This window comes from Saccoglossus kowalevskii, chromosome 19 (assembly GCF_978046115.1).
Source record: "Saccoglossus kowalevskii chromosome 19, keSacKowa6.1, whole genome shotgun sequence".
Lineage (NCBI taxonomy): Eukaryota > Metazoa > Hemichordata > Enteropneusta > Harrimaniidae > Saccoglossus > Saccoglossus kowalevskii.
In genome coordinates this window covers 30550598-30576400 of record NC_140659.1, presented here as the reverse complement: position 1 = coordinate 30576400, position 25803 = coordinate 30550598, and the positions used below count along the sequence as shown (strand labels likewise).

General features: G+C 35.0%; 2 protein-coding genes across 2 annotated transcripts in view; both read left to right on the top strand.

The window, feature by feature from the left end:
• The window catches only part of LOC100372108 (uncharacterized), a 122622-nt gene extending 109083 nt beyond the window's left edge, over positions 1-13539 (top strand). Inside the window, exons 66-74 of the mRNA XM_085493793.1 lie at positions 43-3075; positions 3182-3235; positions 3581-3616; positions 3745-3822; positions 5119-5245; positions 7404-7640; positions 8186-8287; positions 9070-9346; positions 11267-13539. Of these exons, the coding sequence (XP_085349919.1) occupies positions 43-3075; positions 3182-3235; positions 3581-3616; positions 3745-3822; positions 5119-5245; positions 7404-7640; positions 8186-8287; positions 9070-9346; positions 11267-11465 (4143 nt within the window). The 3' untranslated portion in view covers positions 11466-13539. The remainder of the gene's footprint in view (positions 1-42; positions 3076-3181; positions 3236-3580; positions 3617-3744; positions 3823-5118; positions 5246-7403; positions 7641-8185; positions 8288-9069; positions 9347-11266) is intronic.
• A 4853-nt stretch (positions 13540-18392) lies between these two features.
• On the top strand, positions 18393-24348 carry LOC100371656 (tetraspanin-18-like). Its single transcript, XM_002730731.1, has 7 exons — positions 18393-18540; positions 20215-20299; positions 20967-21158; positions 21911-22084; positions 22631-22801; positions 23628-23711; positions 23859-24348. The coding sequence occupies exons 2-7, from the start codon at positions 20234-20236 to the stop codon at positions 23910-23912; spliced, it is 741 nt and encodes a 246-aa protein (XP_002730777.1). The 5' UTR covers positions 18393-18540; positions 20215-20233; the 3' UTR covers positions 23913-24348.
• Positions 24349-25803: the final 1455 nt, after the last annotated feature.

Here is a 25803-nt window from a genome sequence, read left to right as displayed (position 1 = left end):
CTTCATTCTTCAACCCTTATGTATTATGTATTAAATGCACAGACACAGGTTGAAGATGATGACACAGAGCCGCCTGTAGAAAGACCTCCTTCACCCGAGCCTGCTGAGGAACCTGAAATAATTGAGCCTCAAGAATTAAAACACACTAAAGTGGAGGAAAAGACTGAACCTGAAATTACAGAAGTTCAATTGGATGAAGTGCCTAAACATGAACAAAGTGAAACTTTTGTTGAAAGGACTGTGATAACTACTATAACTGATTCAAGATCAGAAACTGTTCTTAGTGCACCTGTGATTGAAATTGACAAGGCATCTGATAATGTATTATCTGAAGAAGAAAAAGACAAGGTTTCTGTGACAAAAGAACTTGATGATGTATCTCGTGTTGAACTTGTTGATACTGGGCGAGACTCTATATCCTCTGAAGAGGATGTTTCTGTTGAAGATTCTCCTGATCTGCCAGCTGTGCATTTAGCATCTGATGATCAAATGGTTGAGGATATTTCAGAAGAAACCAAGGCAACTGAAATCCTTCAAATGGATGGGCCTGTAGAAGTTGATGATCATTATTTTGAAAAAGAAGAGGAAGAATTAGAACCGGAAATTGCAATGGAATATGTGGCACCAACTGAAGCTGCTGTTCCTGGGTATAGTGAGCCAGAGGCTCCTACAGAAGAGGAAGCTGCAATTGAATCACCGGTAACTGAGCCAGTTGCTGAATCAACGATCACCATAGAAGCAGTAGAAGCAGCTGTTCCTGAACCTATGGAACCTGAAGGACTTACAGAAGAAGAGACTGCAATTGAGCAGCCATGTGAAGAATATGTAATGCAGCCAGAACACATCATTGTTACTGAAGCAACTGCGCCAGGGCGTGCCGAAGAACCAGAAACACCAACAATAGAAGAAGCTGCTATTGAGGAACCAGTTTCTGAGCCAAGAACAGACCAAGCACCCAGGCAGCTGAATATTCCTCTTGAGGAAGAGACTACAGTTGAACCAGTAGAAATTGTTACTGAAGCAAGTTACGAGGAATATGAAATAAATCCTGTTGAGGTATTACATGAACCTGGGGAGCCTATGATCATCACAGATAAAGATGAGGCAGCAGAAACATTATCTGATGAAAATGCATTTGAACTTGTACAAGAAGTGTCTGACGATTCTGTTGTGACAGTTGAGTCTGTTGAGGATACTACACCTGTTGCACCTGAATCAGAATCTCCAAGTGAGAAGAAGGTTACTACTGAATCATCATTCACAGATTTTCAGAATGATGGAGAGTTTCCAGTTGAACCAACCATTGTCATTAAAACATCAGATCTTGTTGAGGCTTCTGTCCCACAGCCAACAGAAGAGCCAGAAGAACCTACAGAAGAAGAAGTTGCTATTCCTGAGCCCAAAAAAGAGCCTGCAGTTTATGCTGAACCCCTAATTTCTGCAGAAACTATTGCAGTTGAAGCATCGGTGCCAGAACCCTCAGATGAACCTGAATCTCCAACTGTAGAAGAAGTTGATGTTGAACCACCCAGATCAGAGCTTCAGACGGAAGAAGAGGTTGCCGTTGAACCTATTATTGCCTGTGAAACTGTGGATTTTGTTGAAGCTTCTGTTCCTCAACCAACGGAAGAACCAGAAGAACCCACAGAAGAAAAAGTTGCTATTCCTGAGCCTAAAAAAGAACATGGAGTTTATGCTGAACCCCTAATTTCTGTAGAGACTATAGGAATTGTTGAAGCATCGGTGCCAGAACCCTCAGATGAACCGGAATCTCCAACTGTAGTAGAGGCTGATGTTGAACCACCCATATCAGAGCCTCAGTTGGAAGAAGAGGTTGCAGCTGAACCTATTATTGCCTGTGAAACTGTGGATTTTGTTGAAGCTTCTGTTCCTCAACCAACGGAAGAACCAGAAGAACCCACAGAAGAAGAAGTTGCTATTCCTGAGCCTAAAAAAGAACATGGAGTTTATGCTGAACCCCTAATTTCTGTAGAGACTATAGGAATTGTTGAAGCATCAGTGCCAGAACCTTCAGATGAACCGGAATCTCCAACTGTAGTAGAGGCTGATGTTGAACCACCCATATCAGAGCCTCAGTTGGAAGAAGAGGTTGCAGCTGAACCTATTATTGCCTGTGAAACTGTGGATTTTGTTGAAGCTTCTGTTCCTCAACCAACGGAAGAACCCGAAGAACCCACAGAAGAAGAAGTTGCTATTACTGAGCCTAAACAAGAACATGGAGTTTATGCTGAACCCCTTATTTCTGTAGAGACCATGGGAATTGTTGAAGCTTCAGTGCCAGAACCCTCAGATGAACCAGAATCTCCAACTGTAGAAGAGGCTGATGTTGAACCGCCCATATCAGAGCCTCAGATGAAAGCAGAGGTTGCCATTGAACCTATTATTGCCTGTGAAACTGTGGATTTTGTAAAAGCTTCTGTTCCTCAACCAACGGAAGAACCAGAAGAACCCACAGAAGAAGAAGTTGCTATTGCTGAGCCTAAAAAAGAACATGGGGTTTATGCTGAACCCCTAATATCTGCAGAAACTATTGCAGTTTTTGAAGCATCAGTGCCAGAACCCTCAGATGAACCAGAATCTCCAACTGTAGAAGAAGAACATATAGCAGAGCCACAGACTGTAGAAGAGAATTTAGATGAGCCAACTCGGACGGTTAATATTTTAGAAGCATCAGCTCCAGGTCCATCAGATGAACCAGAAGAACCTACGGAAGAAGAGGCTATAATCGAACAGCCGATAGAATCAGAATTTGGATTTGAGATGAAGGCAGAACCTGTTGCTGATTTTGATGAAGAATCAAAACAAGTTAGTATGGATGTTATTGATGGGAGGACACCAACAGCTTCAGCTGAACCAAATGAACTCTCAGAAGAAGAAGCTGGAATTGAAGAGCCTGTTGGTGAAGGTGTGGATGAAGTTGAGGGTGCCGGGCCTTCAAAACCATTTGAAGTGGATGAAGAACAAGATATGCAATCAAGTGGAGGTATACATACAACAGAGGAGGAGGCTGAAGAGCAGTGCCAGACTGATGTCCCTAATGAAGATGTTCCAGAGGTACTTGCACTTGACTGTAGTATCGGATTTATTTAAATCGTCATTTTTTGTCTAGGTCTCTTCAAAACAGTTTACTGACTGTTCTAATTTCACTGCATAATTTCAGGATTCTGTGGATGAAACTCAAGATGATGATGACAATGAAGTTCCTCCTGCTGAGGTACACTAGGCAATAATGCACCAATTTGCTACAAATAATGCAAATCCTAGCAAACTGCATGTTGTGGATGGCTATTTTATATTCCCTGTTGTCTGTCCTCTGTTGCTTTGTAGATTGTTTAACTGAGTTTATGCAGTATTTCTCCTTTGATATTTCCTCATGCCTTTAAAATCATTAGGTTAAATGAATGCTAACAAATTATTCTGTACCTTGTATGTTTTCCAGCCTGCTCATATTGATATGAGTATATTAATATAAACCATGCATGTTAAAAAAGCTTATATATGCTTGCTGCTCTCCAATATTGACTATGATTAACGCTTCCTTTGCCTCACTTCCTTGCAGGTCCATGATTCCGAAATAACAGAACATTATGAAGAGGTAGTTTCACAATCTTTCAAAATCAAATGCAAACTCTTTCTGAATTTTGTTCAATTTTAAATTCACCAGTGGTTAAGTAATTACTATAACCACACTCTTAGTCTAACCTAAGCTGTATTTTCTTGTAGGAATCTAAAGAAACAATTTTTAAAGAAGAAATCCAATATCAACAGCAAATTCATATTTATTCTGAGGAAGGGCGAGAGGTCAGGATTTGGATCTTATGTGGAAAAAAACTTGGTTATTTTTGTTCTATGTTTCAGATACAAGATATTAGTGCTCTGGCTGTTAAAAAAATTGCTGCTTTTGTGATATTCAGCGACTGCATATATGTTTGTTTTTTAATAGATAACCATCATTAGTCAGTTTTATTTGTTGATATATAATTTCTTTTTTTTGTCTCAAATGACTAGTCTCGCACTGCAATTGCTTATCATCGTTCTTTTTTAAATTGTTTTATTTTCAGGTTATTTTAGCAAAAAAAAGATTTATTTTTTAAAAGTGGCAAACTACCTCTTGATATTTCCCTCTGAGAAGAGCCCACCTGCATGCTTGTTGACCGTGTTGCAAAAGTGCTTGTACTGCTTTTGCAAAATTCACTTCCTTCAATACTCTGTATTGACTGAACTGTGTTATCTGTTGTGTATATGTTTTATGTAGTCTTTTTGTATCTTCCTCTTTATATTTCTGTTTATCTTCCTTTTTTCCTTGAGTATGAATGAGATGAAATGTTTTCCTGATTATTATCTTTGTTGTTTACTCTATCCTGCACTGTGGTTGTTTCCTTGGAAACCAGTGCTGTACATTACATGTGATCATTGAATGTTTTTGTTTGTGTGACATTGCACAGAAATGTGCCTTATCAAATATTGCTGGCACTTATTTCTATACATGTCATGTTTCTGTGCAAAAAAGCTGGACGATTGCTATTATATTATTATGACCAATTTCTCACATATATTGGCTTAAAAACTATTCAGCAGCAAGCTGGTGTTTTTGACTTGAACTTTGTGTGAAAGTCTGTCACTATACTTTTCTGATTGGTTGTATATTGTGAATATTTCGTATCTGTCACTTAAACCGATAAGAATACCACATGAATTTATTTATGAAGATGCATTTATACCCCCTAAGTTTGGTTAAATAATAAAAATCAATTCTTGTACAGTGGTTTTTGTTTCAATTTTCACTGCAAAGAGCAGAGTGTAAATACATTAAGAGTATAAAACAAGCTGTTTTGTACATTGATGCGTTATGACATAGTTGATTTGTATCATTTTTAAACTGAAAATCAGCCTACATTATATGAATGTTACATATGGGAGAGCAGAAAATTTAAAAACCACTGTATAAAAATGGAATGTCTTGGTTTCCATGACAAAATCTATTATTACCTTTGATGTGACAATACCAGATTCTTAGCGAATTAAATAACGCTCAATTTCATAATGTGTACTGAGAATTTTTTTGTTTCATCATCATTGTTACTTTCAACTGAACAGACTGAGGAAAAAGATTTTGTCAAGACTTCAGAGTCATTTGAAGATGATAATGATGCTACCCCAAAAGATGCAACGCCTGAAAATGTGGATACTTTGGCAGAAGTGATGAATGAGATGATTTTCGATGGTATGTTGAGAATTTGTTTCCTACCTACACATGTAATCGTATTTATCATATTTGTTACCGTAAAATTTCTAATTGAAGCCGCGGATTTAATTAAAATTCATTTTTTCAATGGACAAATTCAGATGTGTGAAGTCTTGGTGCGGCTTTAATTAGAGCATTCACTTCGGTAACAGTGGGAAATTTTTTCAAAAAACAAAGGCCAGAAGGGATAATGAGATGCTAATGAGATGCACAACACTTGATTGCAACTTTGTTGCGATTCTAAGCACACTTTCAGATTTTTACAAACAGACAAACTTGTACACAAACGAAATTTCATACTGTATAACATACTGCACTATAAATATTATCTACAAGTAGATTTGTATGCATTTGCAGATTACGGTACTGTATACTACAATCTCTTGAATAGACTAATTCGTTAGCACCGGTATAGGTTACAACTGAGAGACAGCCGTTGACACAGTCGATTGCGTTTGACTACTGGCATGTTCAACTTCCGGCAGAGTGACTATACATTCCATATTAAATTTAGACATCGGGGAAAATAAAATAAAAAAAATCAATCAAAAAAAAATGTTCGCATGATAACAAAAAAATACTCAGTATATTATTTAATGTAATATATATTTATTTTCTTATTTTTTTTATAACGAAAAGTATATTCTAAAAGAAGTAAAAACAAAAACCAATGCATTCTTAGCAAATGATCACGGTAACGGTCATCCTGCGTTTCACACAAGTGAATAACTTACTTTTTTTCGAAGTGTTACAATTAGTGATTGCAATAACGTACAGAAAATAAATTTGTTGAATTGTTGTGAAAATTCAAATTACTAACTACTTGCAGCGACATTGTGGTAAGCGAAACCCGGAAGAGATTTACTGTTGTTGTCGTGCAATCGTTTGGCTTTGATTTTGGTGGGAAAACGGCATGTTTTGTTTTTTAAATCAAGAAATTAGTTGTTTTAGAAAGATAAGCTGAGCATTGAAGAAGAATTTAACACTTTTGATGATAATAACAGCTCATTGTCGAAACGCGCAGTTTACCCATTCACGCTACACACAAAAAACCTGTACTCTGAAATAAGCATCAATGACTACGGAGAACCTAAATTAGACTCTAATCTAAGCGTCAGGAATCATTGAAATGTTCGAAAAATTATGCCTTAATTTAAAATTAAATGTATATCTTTTTCTGAAATATGTGGTGGCTGTTTGGTTTGTGAAAGTTTGGGGTGCGGCTTATATTGCAGGCTTTTTCCTGGGATCCAAACTTGTCAATTTCAACATGAAATAATGTCTCAAGTTAGGGGTGCGGCTTCTATTAAAACTGCGGCCTTATTAAAGCTGCGGCCTCAAATATGATTTTTACGGTAGTATCACATATGCTAATGTAAATGACAGGTATGTCTATGGTCATAATTAGTAATATTTGAATAGTCCAGTACAATAAGTGCAATTTCTGGCTTAAGTACACTTCTGTCAGTGATGTCTGTATTGTTTTTTTAACATTACTGGCAAACCACAACAATTTAAACATCGTTAGACTTTATTCAAAGTTGTGATTTTCTTATCAACATTGTTTTGGGAAATGAGTAGATTTTTTTTTTTAAAGAAATTTAGCATTTTTTTTTTTTAAAAAACTGTGATCGAGATAAGTAGTTAATGGGGATATATGACTATTTATCAAAAATTAGGAAACAAATTTATGAAAAATACATAAAAAATGGCATACACGTATTAATTCTGTGTGAAGAAATCATATAATAACAATGTCACCAGAATGGCACATTCTACTGTACACAGGTTGGATTGATGTATGCCATGTGCTCTGTGCATTTGGGATGTGTTGTCTCACAAGAAACATAAAAACAACAACTTTTAAAGTTGACATATTTTGTTTATTCCACCATTTTGAGCTAACTGCTCTACTTTTTACATATCAATACACTAGGGTGATCAGGTGACATATAACACCATACAATAGTGTTTATCCTAATGTATGAAATAAAGTAATCCCAAAATACATCACAATAGTGTAAAATTCAGTTCATTCAAACGTAATGAGTCTGTAAAGTGTTAAACTGAGGTCACATCTCATATCTAATTCAGTCTTTCTAATGATATATATTTTCTTACCTATTCATTTTACTAGAACCAGAAAACACTCCAGTTGAACATGAAGAACCAGGGGAGATAGTGGAGGAGAAATTTGACCAAGATTTAATTGAGTACCAACAAGAACAACCTATCTTTGTAGATGGAGATGCTGACAAAGCTGATGAAGTATCAGATCATGAAGATGTATCTGCTGCTGAACTTGATGATCTACTACAGAGAGATTTCACAGCTGAAGCAGGTCTTCCGGAAACGGAAACATCTGAATACACAGGTACCCCTGATTGAAATGAGACAATTAAATTATTCAAAAACACATTTTAGAAGATTTGACATAATAATTTGTAGCTAAAATGACTTGCAATCTCATAATATCATTTTCACAAAATTAAAATCTATGTTATACAGAAGCTTTTCATTAAATGCACCTTTTTTGGCGGAGGCTGAATTATTGAAAAACAATTCTAATCAGTGATAATAATAATTTCAGATTGATGTTCAAAGATTCAAAAATGTAATTGATTTTAAAACCTGGCCAATTAGAATGTTCCATTGCAGAACTGTATATACACATAATTCTGAGTCTGACTAGTTTCACCTTTTGTCATTGTGAAAACTGCTTCTCACACACTAATGCATCAAGTAACAGTAGAATAGGGAATATTCTATAGAATATTCTTGGCACTAGAAGCAAATTTTTTTGTTTGTCCCTATTAGGATTATAGTTGGTGAATTATTATGAATAAACAGTTACTTTTGAAAATTGCTTGCACTTTAAAATGCACCATGTACTAACGCATTAATATTGGATCTTTGCAGAAGATTCTATTACGACAAAATCTACCACAGTGAAAAGCAGTTCATGGGGGAACCCCCCAAAAGGACTTGATCCCTTTGATCCATTTGAGGAACATTTCACAGGTGATGGTTCACTGGTGTAACTGCACATTGTTATTTCTTGTTTCCTCCTTTGTATCACTTGCACGACTTTTCTTATCATTTGACAACATCCTGTAAACAATCACCTCATTATTAACATCACTTTATTTTCTCTTTGTGCTTTTATTCAATGCTACATGTTTAACCATCTCCCCATTGTCAAAATCAATAATGTTGTTACATTTCAAAGAAAATCTGTGATAATCAAACATTTGATGAATTTGCTATTCTAATGACAGTGATCTAAAAATATTCTGTTCTTAACATGTTCTTTCATGCTTTGAAAATAATATTTATCAAAAAAATTTAAATAATATGAAAAAAATTGTGGGTTCGATTTTGTGAAAGATGAAAGTTGACACTTTGACACATTTGGGTTACAAAAACAATACTGTTGTAAAATAAGATAATTACATCATAATAGTTTACAACAAAACAATATGCACATTGTAATTTCATTTGTTTGTAAACGTGTGGCTCTTTTTACATGCATGTTATGTTTTTTTCTGGAATTGATTATCTAGGAATGGTTAAAAGTTGTATAAAAAAAATTTCAAATCTTTCCCATAAAAGCAAAACTTAACTTGTTTAACAATGTTCTATTTAGTAGATATCCCTGGTATATTGGGGCCTAAATTGCCTTGTAATGTAATTGCTTTGGGTCAATTTCGGTGGTGTTAAAATAAACAGTTGGTTATTTGACGATGACACAGATAAAATGAGCTTATAAAAATAGTATTTTGACATTTTTTTGTGTGTTTCAGAGGAACATGTTGATATCTGCGATGAGCCAGACAGACGAACCACGACCAAGGTTATTAAGAAGACAGTGGTGAAGACATCGATGGGAGAAGTTCCCGATGACTTTGAAATTGGTGACGGAGATGAAGTTGAAGAACGTGTAAATGAGGATGGGTCTGTGACGCGGGTCATCCGGAGGGTCAGGCAAATAAGTGGTAGTTCTGGTGATCCAGAATTTAGTCAATTGATGTCAACTAACGATGGTGCTGATGGTTTGATAGGTGAAACTGATAGTAAAAGGTAAGTTTTGCAGCAGATATTGGATATATTACTAAGAATGGCAAGGGATGCAAATAACATGACTACTGTATCATCAAATCATGCCAGTATTGCTTGGAGTAAACATTAAACAGTTATCGCTTCCTTATTGAATTTTATATAAAAATATAACAACTTTTAATTTTTTTGATTCGTTGATTCTGATCACCGAACATAAATTGACAACCCATAGTTTTGATACAATTGGCAATTTGTATTTATTTGATAATGTTGTGGGAGCAAGCATCCCTTCTGTCATTTTGATGACTTGTGTCTCAAAGCATGGTGCTGCTTTTATTATTGGAATTGAGTTCACTGCATCATTCATCAAATTTGGAGCATCTCGTCTTTTAAAAGGGCAGTGTATGTCGCATAGCACCGGATCAATTGTCATGCTAAAATTTTTCTGGTTAGCTTATATTTTACAAACCCACATTGTGTGCTTTCAACCACTCTTTGTGTAATTTACCATAATGCCAAGAAAAAAGGAACCTCCTCTTAATAATTGTTTAAAGTACATGTGAAGTATTTTTTCATTTGCTCCAACTTTGAATGAATGAATGAATGAATGAGAGTTGGTTTTACTAATGATGTTTTTGTTATGATGCACTTGTTTCATGTTGTGGATTTTCTCTTCACGTTATGGATTTCACATGGTTTCTTTTGGTGAATTGGATCTACAAACTCATCACACATTGGTGGTGTTCACCCCTATAGGGAAATGGGATAATCCTATTTGCATATAACTTTCACTGAACATTTCCTTTATCAAGATCCTTGCATTTCTCATGGGGAAGCATAACTAGTGCATCCCCCTCCTCACCCTTCTGAATGTTTTTTTTCTGTTCTTTATTTGTCATGCATGTTGTTTAAACACTTAGATTCTTAAACTATACTAAAACACTAAATACTATAAGCTTTGCATCACACTACTAGAGTAACAGCTTTCTTCATGTCATAGCTTATGCCTTCATCTCATCTGAAGTTATTCTTCTTTCAAATTATCATGTTTGTTATCTGCATCTGTCTTCTCGCATGTGTTTTAAGTTATTTTTATTTTTCAGCTTAGCAATTCATATTCTTGTGCAAACTCAGCAATTTTATTTTCTTTATTAATACTGTCTCAGTCATCAAGAAACTGATGTCTAGTTCATCACAACCAGCTACCCGAAGTTATTGTAAGTTTGAAAGATGACACACACATGTATATTACGTCAACACCACATCTGACTCTCTCTCTTGTCCAGTATGTCCTTTAGCCCCAAAATAGGAATCCATATGGTTGCAAAACATTAACTAATTCTACTCTTCACTAAAATGAATTAACCTTATGGATGCCATTATTGGTGTAAAATTTCACCAGAACATTTTTAAAATTAAACTTCAAGAAAGTTTCTGAGTCCCCTGTCTAATGAAAAGATCATGTGAACATTGCAGTACAACATTTTACAATTTTCTTGTTTCTCGAATTAAATTGAAGCAATTCATTGTATATACCCATGATGGTATGGCTAGAGGTTACTATTGAGATGTACAAACATTGGAATACGATTTCGTAGCTCTCCTGACAAATATTTTGAACATACTTTGATATACCAAGGTTATATTGATTGGACTATTATTTCCATACTTGTTGTTGTGTTTTCTCACGGTGTGTTTTCTCATGGTGTATTGTCTCATAGTATATTGTCTTAGGGTATAAATACTTGAGGTGTATTTCTCAGGGTATAACAACAATGGATTTACTGTTTTACAGTGTCTTTCCAATGTTTACATCTTCCTTGCTTTGCTGTGATTCTTTACTACATCTTTAGAATTGTGATCTATACTTGTCGCGACCCTCTTGACAGCTGTTTGAGAAGTCTCTTGCATTAAAAGCAATCCATTTGAATCTTTCTACAGAGTTGTAGTACATAAGAAAGTAACGAAGAAAATAGTCATTAGAGATGGTGAAGAAGTAGAAGTTGAAGAATCCACAGATACCAAGATTGAGGAAGATGGACAAGAGGTTCAAGACCCAAGTGAACTCAGAGAAGACTTACAACAAATGATAGATAGCTTTTTAACAGAAGAACAAATGCAGGAACAAGAAAAAGAATAAAATAAAATTCAGATCCAGATAATAAACATATTCATGTTTCTGGATATTAAAAAAAAAAAAGTTTATTTCTGGGTCACCTAATTGAGAAAGAAATCTAGTGTGTATCACTGTCATGTCTTAAACGAACAAGACCATTTGACATGACAATTCTGAAAAAAAATCAAAAATTTCTGTTTAGTAAATTTGGATCGTATAATTCTTGATAGTAAAGTTTTAAAATGCAGTACCTTGTTTTTTGAATAATGTATTCCTATGACTGTCAATTTCTGGTGTTTTTTCAGAAGTTTACCACTGGAAGATTTTACCCCCTTTTCAAACTCAATATGAAATGTTTTAAGTAGTGACAAAAAATACAAGTAGATTTGTTAGTCCTGGTAGTTTTACCGTTGTTTTCTTCAATGTAGACAAGTCCTGATAGTTTTACTTGACATTGCATTATCTGCTGGTAATCAGCAAATGTGCATCTGCTTGACAACAATGGGGTTTTAAACATGTTGCGTAGTTTCATTTCATGCTAGTATATGCTAATGAGGTCTTTATGTAGTATATGCTAATGAGGTCTTTATGCAGTATATGCTAATGAGGTCTTTATGCAGTATATGCTAATGAGGGCTTTATATATTCAAGAGGATGTTGCAACAATCAAGAATTTTAATTACTGCCCAATTAGTATACTCTAAAACTGGCAAATTAGGTTAACACTGCCTTTTTATGTTTTTAGTCACCTGCATAATTAGAGAAAATGAATCCCTTTCATTCCTCAGCTTGATTAACTCCCATCCTATCAAGATCTGTAAATTGTTCAATGTCAGATCCTTTATTTTTTTCCAATTGTTAGGTTGGGTCTTATACTGCTGTCATGTTTTTATTTTTATCTATTATGGAGGCTGACTGTTACAGCAAATTTTAATGGGCTTGCCAGTGTTTTTAACCCTGAGATAATGCAAATATGGAAGATCAAAATTTTTTAGATCTGCCAGAAATTTTCGTTTTTGTACGAGTATTTGAAACGTCTTTAATTTGATAAGAAAGATTTTATTTCTCTCAACAATTTTTGATTAATAATGTTTCCAACTTCCAAAGTCAGCGAGATGAAACTATCAACCTCCTTTAAATGAAATGTCTATCAGATATCAAACTGAGGTGACTATTTCTTTAAAGGTCAATTGATCCCTCTTTTAAATGTTAAGCTTGATAAAGTAAATTAAACCATGTATTAACAGCCTAAATATTCTTGTGATTAAGTCTGGCAACTGGGTGTAAAATTTTCATATCTCTTCCTGCAAAATGAAATCATTGTTTAAGCTGTCTAATAATACCTTTCTTGTACCATTTTGTCACGATAACTAATATTCATAAGTTGGGTGATTGAATTAAAAAAGTCAATTTGATTCTAAATATTCTTTATTATAAAGTAGCACGAAATTTCTGAACAGCAGTTGTAGAAAATGTATGTCTGATGTAATTTTGATTGACAAGTAATTGTAGTGTTGATAGCAAAACTAGTTTTAAACAATTGCACTTGTGTACCAAGATTTTACTCAGAATCATAGCACTTGATGTAATTATAGATATATCGATAATCTTTTTGAAACACTGATAACTGGGTCTGTTTGTGTAATAATAAATACTTTTGTTTTGTTCTTTATTTTGGAATATTGAGAATATTGAAAATTTGTTCATTGGCCTAACATGTGGGAAGAAATTCCATAAGTATGTATATCAGCTACCTGTTATTAGTATTAGGGCGGTGTATATTATTCCAAACTGTAGATGAACAACATGATAATTGCCAAGATGACAGGACAATATCGTAATCCATCCCACCACACTTTAATGTGTTGTGCTAAGCCAAGTTTTATTATCTATCAACAGTCCTGACATCTCGGCGGTTGTTTGTTTGGCTTTGACATCTGTTGATGTAGCTGTGATGCTGTTCTAGGTCAATGTTAGTTCTCTAGTGATATTCCTTATGTATCTGTAGGTTTTTATGTTTTTTGATGTAATTTCATGATAAAGTTACAGCTTGGAAAAGGTTCATTAAAAGCTTTGTGCTCCATATATCACAATTAAACTATCTTCTTCAATGCAATTAATGGTATGGGTGATGTCTGCAAAATATATACTTTCTGAAAGTTTGGACAACCGGACTGAGGTATATTAAAGTGGGGGAGTCGTCATCTGCACATGCTTCAGATGGCCATTTCGTGTCATTGTTTACAAACAAGTGTCTACCCATGAGCCTTTGTGTGTGTTGTTATTGTTTTATGTCCACATTTAATAACCCAAACTTTAATTAACAGTTGATCGAGTTATAAGCGACCTAGATTTGTATAGTGTTGCTCAAACATCTTCATAATGTAATTCAATTTTTAACCGTGCCCATGCGGCAAGCTTGTTTGTGACAACTTTTGGCAACAAATTAAACAATACAAATCAAAGTTCGTTTAACTGTTTTTTAACTAAATTTTTATGTCCGGAACTCTAACAATTCAGCATCTTATTTAGTCTTGAGGTGGGAATTGCCTAACCAAAATGAACTTGCTAGAGACTTCTTGCTTTAGTCGTATAAGAACATTGAAATTAGTGAGTAAGTTGGCTTGTGAACGGTCTGGTCCTGTGACATGTGCCGAGATTTGCTGCCTGAACGCTCGGTACAAACCAAAATCACGTCCTCTGTGGTGAATTTAAGAGAACATATACTGGTTCATACTAGTATGACATGGAAGGACGTGCAGTCAGATGCTGTAGTTATGAATGCAAACCTGTGACGTATATGTGCTGCTGCAATTGTTTTTTTCTTGCAATGTACATCAACATGAAAAAATACCGGTAATTGTTTTTCCCCCGAATCTTCTTTGCTGTTCATGTTCATGATGACTTAATTTTGTAATAAATACCATAACAGCAAATAGATATAATTTCGATATAGCAATTATCATCTTAAGCATATCGTTTTCATTGTTTGGGTCAAATAACAGATCAATAAATGAGGGCGTGATTTCAGCACGAGCTGTGTGGGTTCCAAATGGACCCGACTTACATGAGCGCAACTAGTGTATCCCTCTTCAAAAACAAAGGATTAAAAATTTCGGCATATGCCAAGATCCCATAACGTGAATGTAGTATATTTGAAATTTTGACCTTGGTGATGTGGAACATTAACTGGAAGTTCCATAGTTGTGCACATATCTAAATTGAGCCAATTTGACCTCAATTTTGTGGAACATTGACCTTGGCACCTCAGTTGTTAATATGTATATTTGATCATTTGTGAGATCTAACTTGGAAAGGTTCTGATCTAATGATCAGTTTTGCACATATCCAAATTTGACCAATGTGATGGAACATTAATCTTGACAACCTCATTCTGTAAATTAATCGTATCCGAGGCATGTGGTCTCTTTGATCCCACAGTAAAATCTGATCATAATTTCGACAACTCGTCATATACACAGAAAAGTTCTGCTTTGTGGCCTCAGCTGTTTGTAATCACTTATTATCGAAAATGGAGGGTGTACTTTAAAGCGGGAGGGTCGTCACCTGCGCGTGCGCGGGAATTGACAACACACGCTAAAACCTCAAAGGCTCGTAGGTAGACGTTTGTTTGTAAACAATGACATGCTATGGCCACCTGACGCATGCGCAGGTGACTACTCCCCCGCTTTAACAGTGAGAGTGCCCCTTTTCCCAGGGTTTCAATGTTTCATTTTGTTCAAAATTAACAATAAAATATATATAAAAAAAAATAGTTGCACCAAATCTTTGGGTGGAAACTGTGAAATCTCGAGTTCCAATTAACCTAAAGCTGTTTAAATTTTATGGAGGTATTAGCCAACGTAGTCATTGATGGACATGATTTTGGTTTTTTTGCATGGCATTGCGAGAGACCTTGTATTTGCGAGACGCTATAGTGATATGTCAAGTAGGTCTGAACTTTAGAAACCCTCGGCAAATGATGACATTAACTTTGACATGCTTCAGGGACTCAAGGTTAACAACGTTATACTTGTTCATCATGTAGTAAATAGGCTGGGCATTGTAGTTATTTCCATTAAGACAAACCAAGAAACAAACGTGGAATGTGTAGATGATAAAATTTGACTCGTAGAGAGCACTCTTCGTGATATTATAGAAAGTGTAGATAGAATCGGAGGGGCTGTTGAATTGCTTGTAGGTTTTAACAATTGGAAGAAATACATAAGAATCTTGTTGATACAGATAGAGGAAATCATAACATATTGTGTCATAATGATAAATATAACTATATTAATAACTTATTTCCATCATGAAATGAAAATGCTTTATACCACTACCTACTTTCTTTCCTATTATAGTAGTTATAACAACTAATCTTTATTGCTATTAATTTATCATATGTGTGACTGACCGTTGGCGTCTGCATCAACTTTTTACTTTTTTGACTTCTTCTTGAAAACTACAACCCTGATTGCTTTGATACTTTGTGTATATGCACGTTGGGCAAACCTCTCTCAGATTTGTTCATTTCATGATGTTCCTTCAATTCACTAATATTTGTGTAATTTTTGGTAAAAAGTTATATTTTTGACTTCTTGTTGAAAAGCGCAAGTCTGTTTGCTTTGATATTATAGTACTGAAAAATACTTTATTTTTAGCTTTGAATTAATTTTCGCTGAAGCAATGATTCAGTGAAAATAAAATCCAGCGAATATACCTTTTTTCCTATATTTTACATTTAACTTATCAAAAATCAGTGAAAATAAATTCCATACAAAACATCCAAAATGTCCTTTCAGCGAAAATTAATTCCAGCTAAAATAAGTATTTTATAGTGCATAAAGGTACATGTACTTAGTTCAATATCGAGATGTTCAACGTTGAGATACACTTATGTCAGTAAAATGAACAATCATCAAATGTGTATAGCAAATTATTAACCGGGATTAATAAGCATGGAAATGCCTAAAAAATGCTTTCACGTTAAACTTTGTAGAATCCCATGCGATGTTTTGACGCCACTGCGGTGCTATGACATTTGTATGTCCTGCTTTTACGTTCGATTACGCGGGATCTCGCAGTGAACGGAAAATGAAAGTTACAAACTCTTGTCAGGGAAGACATGTATTTTTGGGAACCACTTCAGGAGAGCACAACGATTTGAAGTTATTCAAATAACAATCAGTTTCACAAGTTATGCAATCTTATTTTAGTCAAGGAGTGGTGAAAACGCGGAACAAACTCTCAATTCCGGTTATTGAAGCTAGCATCACAGTAAATTTTCAATGCCAAATTAGATAAAATTTGGACAGATATGGGTGTTAATTATTGATAGGCTTATACCATTAAGAATTTAATATAACCATAACTACGGTGGTACTGCCAAAATTTACAGTTGCATCTTATCTGCAGACGACATTGTAAGTCTGTTTGAAACTAAATTCGGATTTCAAAATTGTCTAGCTCATGAGTGTACACACGACGATGGAAGCAGTTAACACACAATAACCAATTAATATAATGATTTTCGGCGAAACTAATCGTCTATAATTTTCTGAGACATAAATATAGCAAGGCACTTTATTTATTTGGGAATTAACTACCAAATTCAAGGAAGACAAAGATGGCGATAAATAAATCTAATCTACATTTAAAAACAATGACGTCCCTCTTAGACCAATATTAGTACATTGTATACGGTAGTGATATTTGGGGAGATGAGAGTTCTTACAAATCTAACATAGAAGATGTTTATCTACACTTTTTACGATTCTTCATAGGCGTGAGAAAAATACTACCATAATGGGAATATATTGAGAACTGGCTCAATTTCCGATAGATGTGTTTATCTAAAGACAAATGATTAAATACTATAACCGAGTAATGAACACATTAAACGAAGTTGTGGAGGGGGCAGGGTTAATGAATAAATTAAATAATAAATGGTATTGCTTAATAAATGAAACGCAATTAATTGATACAGATATATAATTACAAGCACTAAACAAGCAAAAAAGGTTGAAAAAACATTCATTCTTCGTTGGAACAAAGATATCACAAAAAATAACCAGCTAGGGAATAACAATCTAAGAACATACAGTGAATTCAAGAGAATATTTGAAATGGAAAATTAACATTGCCTAACAAATATTGATATACAGTGGGCGACTGAGAATCAATTTCTGAAACAGGAGGCACAAACCGAAATTACCAAAAGAAAAAAAAAGAATCTGCAATCTTTGTTCAAAGAATGAAGTGGAAGAAGAATACTATTTAATCACATCGTGCCATTTTTACAGTGAACAAAGAAAAAATTACAAAATGTACTAGTATATGAAGAGACCGGAAAACAAATAAATAATTTCATAAATTTTTCAGAAGAGAACAAATTAATAATAAAAACATTGCAATTGGTCAAATTTATAAAACAACGAAAACAAAAACAACTTGAACATGAGACAGCAACATCTCTTGTCGGCATAGCATAATCATCTTTTTATGTTTGTTTTTCTTACTGAATTAGGTAATTCAGTACTTGATCTATCATTCAATGTTTACTTTACTACATACTACATGGGCGGTATTCATACTTCTATTGTCAGTATGATTCATTTATTTGAGTAATCAGTGACGCACATGAATAGTTTAAATTCATTAACAATCTACTTTACAACTCTTATTTGGACTTACATAGCGACCAGTCTAAATCGTTACAACTGGTCATTTGCATAACTATGGTTAACCGATGGTTGTCACAACACATTCGCGACAACACGTTCATTGAGTTTGTAATGTAAATTTGAAATGAATGGCGGCAGTAAAACGACCACAAAGAGTTCTTTTCTGTTTGAGAACTATGCCTATGTGAATTGGTGACAATAGGCGATGTGAAATGGGAACCAAAAAGGAGTTCGCCATAATTAAAGTATTGTCACGCAAATTGCGTCTGAAGTAGGTGACTCGTCAACAACACGACCTGTTCGGATACGACGAGATAAGACACGTAGGGAAAGTGTTTGCTGTATTTTTCGTTTTACTGTCACTACCGCTTTGTCTGTAGCTGTTTGGGCCAGTTTTACGTCGGAATTTTCGTAAGGTGAGTATTTACAAGCAATATCGTTTTAACCGATTATACTGAAGATATAGAACGATGAAGCGAAAGTTGTGTTTACTTGCAAAGCGGCAGCATTCAATACTACGTTCCTATTATCGATATTTCTTTTCATTTAGTAATCTTCTATTTACCCATCACTGTACACCAAATGCAGAACACATCGTTTTGCGCTGGTTGGAATAAGATTTGTAATTTTGAATGACGTCCATTTTTACAGTCCAGTTCACAGTATCTCCATGCTACTATGCAGGTGCATTCTTTCACGTTGCCAACTTGCACGTCACACTCCACGTTAGTATTGTAGATATAGGTCGCAATTTAACTAAAGACACTAGTCCCTTTTGATTTAACTAAGGATATCAACACATCGCATATAATTATTTACGACACACCTACAAATTGTATCCTGTGCTTACACATAATGCTTATGCACCACGTTATTCATAAATCCGATTTCTGGTTTGTAAGAAACGCATTTCAGTTACCAGGAAGATGGCACCGAAATATATTTATTAGTAATTTACAGTATACAAGTTTGGACGGGACGGCGTTTGTAGGCTCGTGGTTCGAGTAAATTATTACAACAAAAATACGACTAACGAAAAAAAATTACAAAAATATAAAGTTGTTTTCAATTTAGCGTTGTTGTAATTTAGTGGGTGGAATTGGATAGTAGAAACACGGGGGTTTGGATAATAGCAACACGGGGGTTTGACGTATACAAGTGACTATACAACTACTAGTTTACACATCAACTACTAGTTTACACATCAACTACTAGTACTAGTTTATACATCAACTGGCTTGTACGTAACAACTTAAACAAGTGGTATGGACTGGACGTAATACATGGATTGGACTCGACGCAACTAGTGAGTTGAATGGGATACGTTGTCGGGACACACCCTAAAACTTAACCGGCACCATACAATCATGTCTTGGTCATATTTCAAGTACTGATTATGACGCACATACTTCCAATTATCATAATCGTATAATCGGGGCAATTTGAGTGCAGTCTATATTACAAATGAACACAATGCGATGTATACAGAGAAATTATGGCACTACTTGCACATACACGTGACACAGCCAATAGTCGACCATTCCGTCACCTTCTTTTATAATTTTAGTCGAAACTACGCGTTTAACCCCCCCCCCCGCGCGGTGTGGAATATGTTAGTTTAAGGGGCCCCCCCGCGGTGTGGAATGTGTTAGTTTAACCAGTCACAGTGTTTGAATACCTGAATACCATTTGTTATTTTGAACCGAATTAATTAAAATGGCTTTTAGATTTATTTTGGTACGCATGATTCAATATTAGCTTCAGCTTGTCACGTGTTTTCTTTTAGTTTTTTATTACATATAAAAAGTTGTCTATAATTTATACAGATATTGTAAAACTAATTAAATCAGTCTATTGATGTACAAGTTGTATTTACATAATTTACATCAAATAGAATTAATCTAATTGAATTTGAAAGAATAAATTCGTAAAGCTCATGTTCCAGTATATAAATACACATAAGCCAAAGATTTTACTGAATAGCCTTCCTAGGTATATGTTTAATTTTATGTAATCCAATATATCTATATTTATATATTTTAACATTTAAAGTTTATATTTCATAAACCGTCATTCTATTTTTTCAACAGATACTAGTGTGACGTCATAATGGGTGTAGAAGGCCGTACGAAATGTATCAAATATATGTTGTTTATTCTCAACTTTTTGTTTTGGGTAAGTAATGAGTCATGACTCTATTTGGCCTGAAGAACTGCAAAATAGATAATATGTGGATAATCACTGAATCGATCACACAAATAATCATGGTGTTTGTACGCCCTTATTAAAAATTTATTTTTTGATCAACGTAATTCGTAATTTTAATTCGTACCTTACTCAGTCGGGTTAGTTTGTATCGGACTCGGGTTAATTCGTACCCGACTCGATTTAGTTCGTAGTTGACTTGGGTATGTTCATATCTCAACTATATTTTTCAATATGGAAGTTGACGTTTTGTTCATTTTGTTTCATTTGTTTTGCTTTGAAAAAATAATATATTCATGTCACGTTTTGTCGGCATGCATTTGGTCAAATAAATGCATTTATTGCTGACAGGAACAGGCGTCAAAATCAATAGTATAGAAAATGTCTGATTTCAAATTGTATAAATGTCCGATTTCTACACTTCGAATGGAAATTAACTATTTGTTGCACACTTAACAATTAAATCAAGCGAGAATTGATGGCATCTAAACAAAGTGTAAAAATGTTTTTAAAAAATGTTTTAGAAATCATGGAATGAGATGGCGATTTTTTAATGTCAAAAATCGGTAACTGTCTTCGAATAATGCAAACAAGATTTCTCCAATTATTGTAATGTATGTATTTGTTTCATATCCAGATATGCGGCGCTGCCATGGTTGGTTTAGGTGTATGGATCTTGATCGACTACGACTCGTTTACAATAGTAATGGACAATCCATTTTTGAACAGTGCCGTGTACTTACTGATTTGTGTAGGTGCCATCGTCACTATCATCGCATTCCTTGGATGTTGTGGAGCTGTACAGGAACATAAAGGATGCTTGACTGGGGTAAGATCAAACTTTTGTTTGAAGGCAAGCATTAAGTATCTGCTCTACAACTTAAAGGGATAACAGGATCTTGTGGTGACATACTTGGCAGTATATATACACATGTGAACGAATGAGAGTACAGTCCAATCGGAAATTCTCATTCAAAGTAATACACGACTTGAGGGTTTTAATATCACGTGATATTGTTGTCGAAGTACGTCATACTCTCTACTGGCTCGTTCACAGACAGTTGTGTAATATTTACTAAAATCGACGCTTTAAGTCACTATTGAATCGAATCGCTGAATGCACATTTCGGAAACAGAATTTGTAAATGATCCCCAAATCAAGTAAGGAATACCAAAACGATGAGCTAAATGTCTTCTAGAAATTAACTATGTGTTGGCAATGTGATATAGAGGGATGTCAGTTGAAAATGTTTTACATACACATATACTTACACTCATGTGTTCAATATAATTTCCATACCACCCAGACTGACTGACATTCGCTTTTGTGATAAACATGTACCTTATGAAATTCCCAAAAATCTATTGTTGGATATAATGGATGGATGGACGCTGCCTTTACAATAAATATGTTTTGTACGTTTATATTAACCCACCATCGGAATTTGGTGACCTTGATTCGGGAGTATTGAATAGCATTTCGTCCGAACGGGGACTATGTCATCATCCATCACCATGGTTTTGAACTAAGTGTCTTCTTAGCACGATCTGTGTCTTAACCATGTTTTTTTAATCATACAGTATACCATGATGCTGTTGTTGATGTTGTTAGGTGAGTTCGCAATAGTTGGACTTGTATATTACTTCGGTTCCGACAAAGTGGAAGCAGTTATCGTGGACGCAGCCAATGCAACGTTTGTCGAATATGGAAATAAGCTTTACATTACGGACTCATGGGATACTGTTCAAGTCCTGGTAAGTGAGAGGCGCCCTCAGTCAATTAGAATATTTGAACTCTTGTTTTTATTGGACTATTTCTTTATGCCCACTTCGATTACTCGTTCTGAGATCCGGATGTTGTGGTTGTGAATTTGCTTGTAATGTAATAATTAAAGGGTGGTGGTCGTCGTGTCGCGTCCTGTTCGATATGGGGCTCAACGCGTGTAAAATACATTGTTTACATGAAATTCGAACAAGCGCTGTGCGACGACCGCCGCCCTTTAATTTCTCAAGTACTAGTCAAAAATTGTAACGAGCGCCCTCTGTGGCCATCATGTATATTTATGGTTTCTTTAATATACTGACGCACGACGGTGGTCGCACGGGTTGTCTTTGATATGGGACTCATAGCGACGTACACAACGCGTGTAAAATACAGTGTTAATATGAAATTCGAACACGCGCTGTACGACGACCGCCGCAATGTGTATGTAAAATATTATAAAGACACACACAGTTGTGTCGTTATTGTGTAAGACAAATCATTCAACATTATAATGTTGATATTTTCGTTTTATTTAGTCTGGGTGCTGTGGTCTTTATGGTTACAATGATTATGAATACACGGCATGGGCGGACACACATACTGAAGAATTCCCTGATAGTTGCTGCACGGTTGAAAGTATTGAAACTGGCACGTACGTGAACACTACGATATGCCACGAGAAAAACTCTGAATACTTTTATGCGGAGGTGAGTTAAATAATTATAATGATAACATAAATAAACCATTCTTTTAAGTCGCGACTCTGATGACGATGTCTTCTGTGACTTGAATTGGTCCACAGTATCGGTATTGTTTTAATCATATTTTTCACTGATCACTTTTTAAAAATATGTTTCTTTTATTCAAATAACTTCACATGGTTGTCTCTTTTTGAATGACATTGTCTCCATACGCACACGTCTTGTTGACGTCACAGAATTGCTTGAGGGCGTGGCAATATTCTAGTTCGTTAACCGAAACATATTCCTAAAAAGTCGTTTATTTGTCTGGTCACCTTATGGCAATCAAGTCCATGTCATTGACAATTATATTACTAATAGATGGACACATCTGTTACTTCATGTTGCAACCAGTAAATGTCACGAACAATCACACAAATTCAAATGTAGTTGACCATACCTGCATGTATTATGGTAGACAGCTTCTCGTTGAATATAAAAAGAAATATTATTTTATATCGTAACTCACTAAATTAAATCCAAATCCAACATTAAGATTCATCTAAATAACAATATAATGATTTTCAGTCGTGTCACTAAGCAATATTGTCACGATTTGAAGAAATACTTTCGTCACAGAAATCAATGCAAAGCATTAGTTATTCTTGTTTTCCCCAAAAAATGTTACATCGTGACGGAGAAACCATGAAAACATTTTTCAATTTGTACTGTCAGTGTTATGCATGTTATCGAACTGTTTGTACTACTTCGCTCATGCACTAGAGGAAACGTTCTCAAAATCTACATTGCGCATGAATAATTAAACAATTTACATATTTTCACTATTTTCTAGGGCTGTGTGACGTACCTAAAGGCATTCATCAAAGATAACATATACAACGTTGGTGGCGCTGTCATCGGCATAGCCGTTCTCCAGGTAATCACTTTAGTACATTCATACATACACAATTTTCCGAACAAACTGACGACACGCGAAAAATAAATTCGCTATACAAAATAACACTAAGTCATAATGGATTGAAAATTTACGTGATTAATAAATGTTAATTTTTCTTATTTTTAGTTGCTTGGACTTATCTGCGGGACCTGGTTATGCTGTGCTGTGAAGAAAGACTGACCTTTGACCTTGAACCGACTGTCATTACAATAACGCGTAGACCAGAACTTTCTACGCAACAACTACTTTATGTAAATTAGATAACGTTCTGTTATATTGAGACCATTTTCCAACTGTACGCTCCTTGAACTAAATTTCTTTCATATCAAATAATGTTATTGCGATTTATTCACCCAGTTACTCTGTGGATTTCGGTCATAGAAGTGTGCCCCAAATGTATACAAGTATTAGTATGTGGATAGTAAGTCTCGGACTAACTCGGATCCTGCCGATCCTGCCTCTGATCGAGGTAACGCGCCCTCTACCGGGCACTGTGAGCTCGAATGGGACAGCTCGAGTTATGACCATTTTTTTTATTTTTCCATTTTTTTTTATACAATATTAAGTATTAGATATTTTGAACAGATATTAAATGATATATATTTCTAAATCAGAACAAAACGTGGCACACGAATGTAAAGGACATTGTTTTTACGCAAACAACTTTGTTCACGTGCATGAAAGTTGTTCACTAATGACAACAGAAAGCATTCACTTTAAGACGATAAGCATTTTTTTTATATCCGCAGTAATTATTTCAACCCTTGTTTGTTGTGGTTAAATCTTTGAACATGCAACGCAATCAAGTCAGTGAGTTCATAACTATCCCTTCTTGTGTGTAAATCATGATAATGAAATGTCTTCCTTCGCTAAGATAAGGTTGAATGATTGACTGTTAATGTGTACGCGTCACATTCGTAGCCATGACAATTAGTATGTTACGCATTTTGTAATACTAGTATGAAAGTTCTCAGTTGTTTCATTATCGTTGTTGTTACTTTTTACGTGTAATTTACAAAAGTATATTTTATATAAGGATATCAATTAAAACAATACTTCGTTTTGTATCTTTTTAAACAGTTGAATACGATATGTGTTTACTCTCAGGTCCACAGAAAGATTGCCAGGTGTACAGCTCGAGAGATATTTCATCCATCATGCCATATGCAGGTGCAAAACTGTTGCCATGGCGATATATTCTTTACACAAACGAATGATTCCCCATATACTAGTAATTAATATAATGGCGATGACAAACCTGTGATAGTGTAAACAGAAAAAAAGTAAATATGTGGTTTCACGTTGGAAAATAAGGCATACTTCAGGCTAAATTTCGTGTGTGAACACGAAGCTAAATATTTAGGCTGATTCTGAGGCCTAAATAAGTCATGCCTGGGAAGGGGTCATAATCAATTCTCGCCAAGTGCCGGATTACGTAATCGCCACTCATTTTGACTAAATATGCAAATTAGGTTCATGGCCTTTGTTGCGCAGTCTCAAAAAGTTTCACTTTCGCACCAATGATGGCTATGAGAAAAGTCACTTGGGCTGCCGAGGAAACAAAATTATTGATCATTATATGGAAGGAAGACCAAATTCAACACCGACCTTTTCAGAAGACTGTTTGTCAGGAATATTGGATGGTTTACTCCGGTTCTGCGTGCGTTTCACAACAAGGCTGAGTGGCCTGGTGAGTATCCTGAACGCATGCGCAGTGAATAGTTTTCAGCCTCCGTGGCTTTATACAAAATAGAGATAATGTTATATAACAATGGTGGTGAATTCGAGAAGTGGTTGTGTGATTGATACATTACAATTGAAAGCCAGTGATGACGTATGTACGCTGGGTCAGCAGATTATTACCAATAGCCGAATATTTGTGTCAAATTCTTAATAATCAAAATATTTGATATTTATCATAAAAACGTTTACTTCCAAATTCCTGTCATATTTGTTTTCTTGCGGCTAACAAATACAAATATATAGAAATTTTGAAAGGAAATTCTATCAATCTTTATCAAATAAATAACAAGAAAGAAATATAAATCCGAAATTGTTGTCATGGAAATAA

Coding starts and splice junctions, on each gene's coding strand:
- LOC100371656 (XM_002730731.1), top strand. CDS start 20,234: ATGGGTGTAGAAGGCCGTACGAAATGTATCAAATATATGTTGTTTATT. Junction 21,159..21,910: donor ATAAAGGATGCTTGACTGGG/GTAAGATCAAAC, acceptor TTAATCATACAG/TATACCATGATGCTGTTGTT. Junction 22,802..23,627: donor CTGAATACTTTTATGCGGAG/GTGAGTTAAATA, acceptor ACTATTTTCTAG/GGCTGTGTGACGTACCTAAA.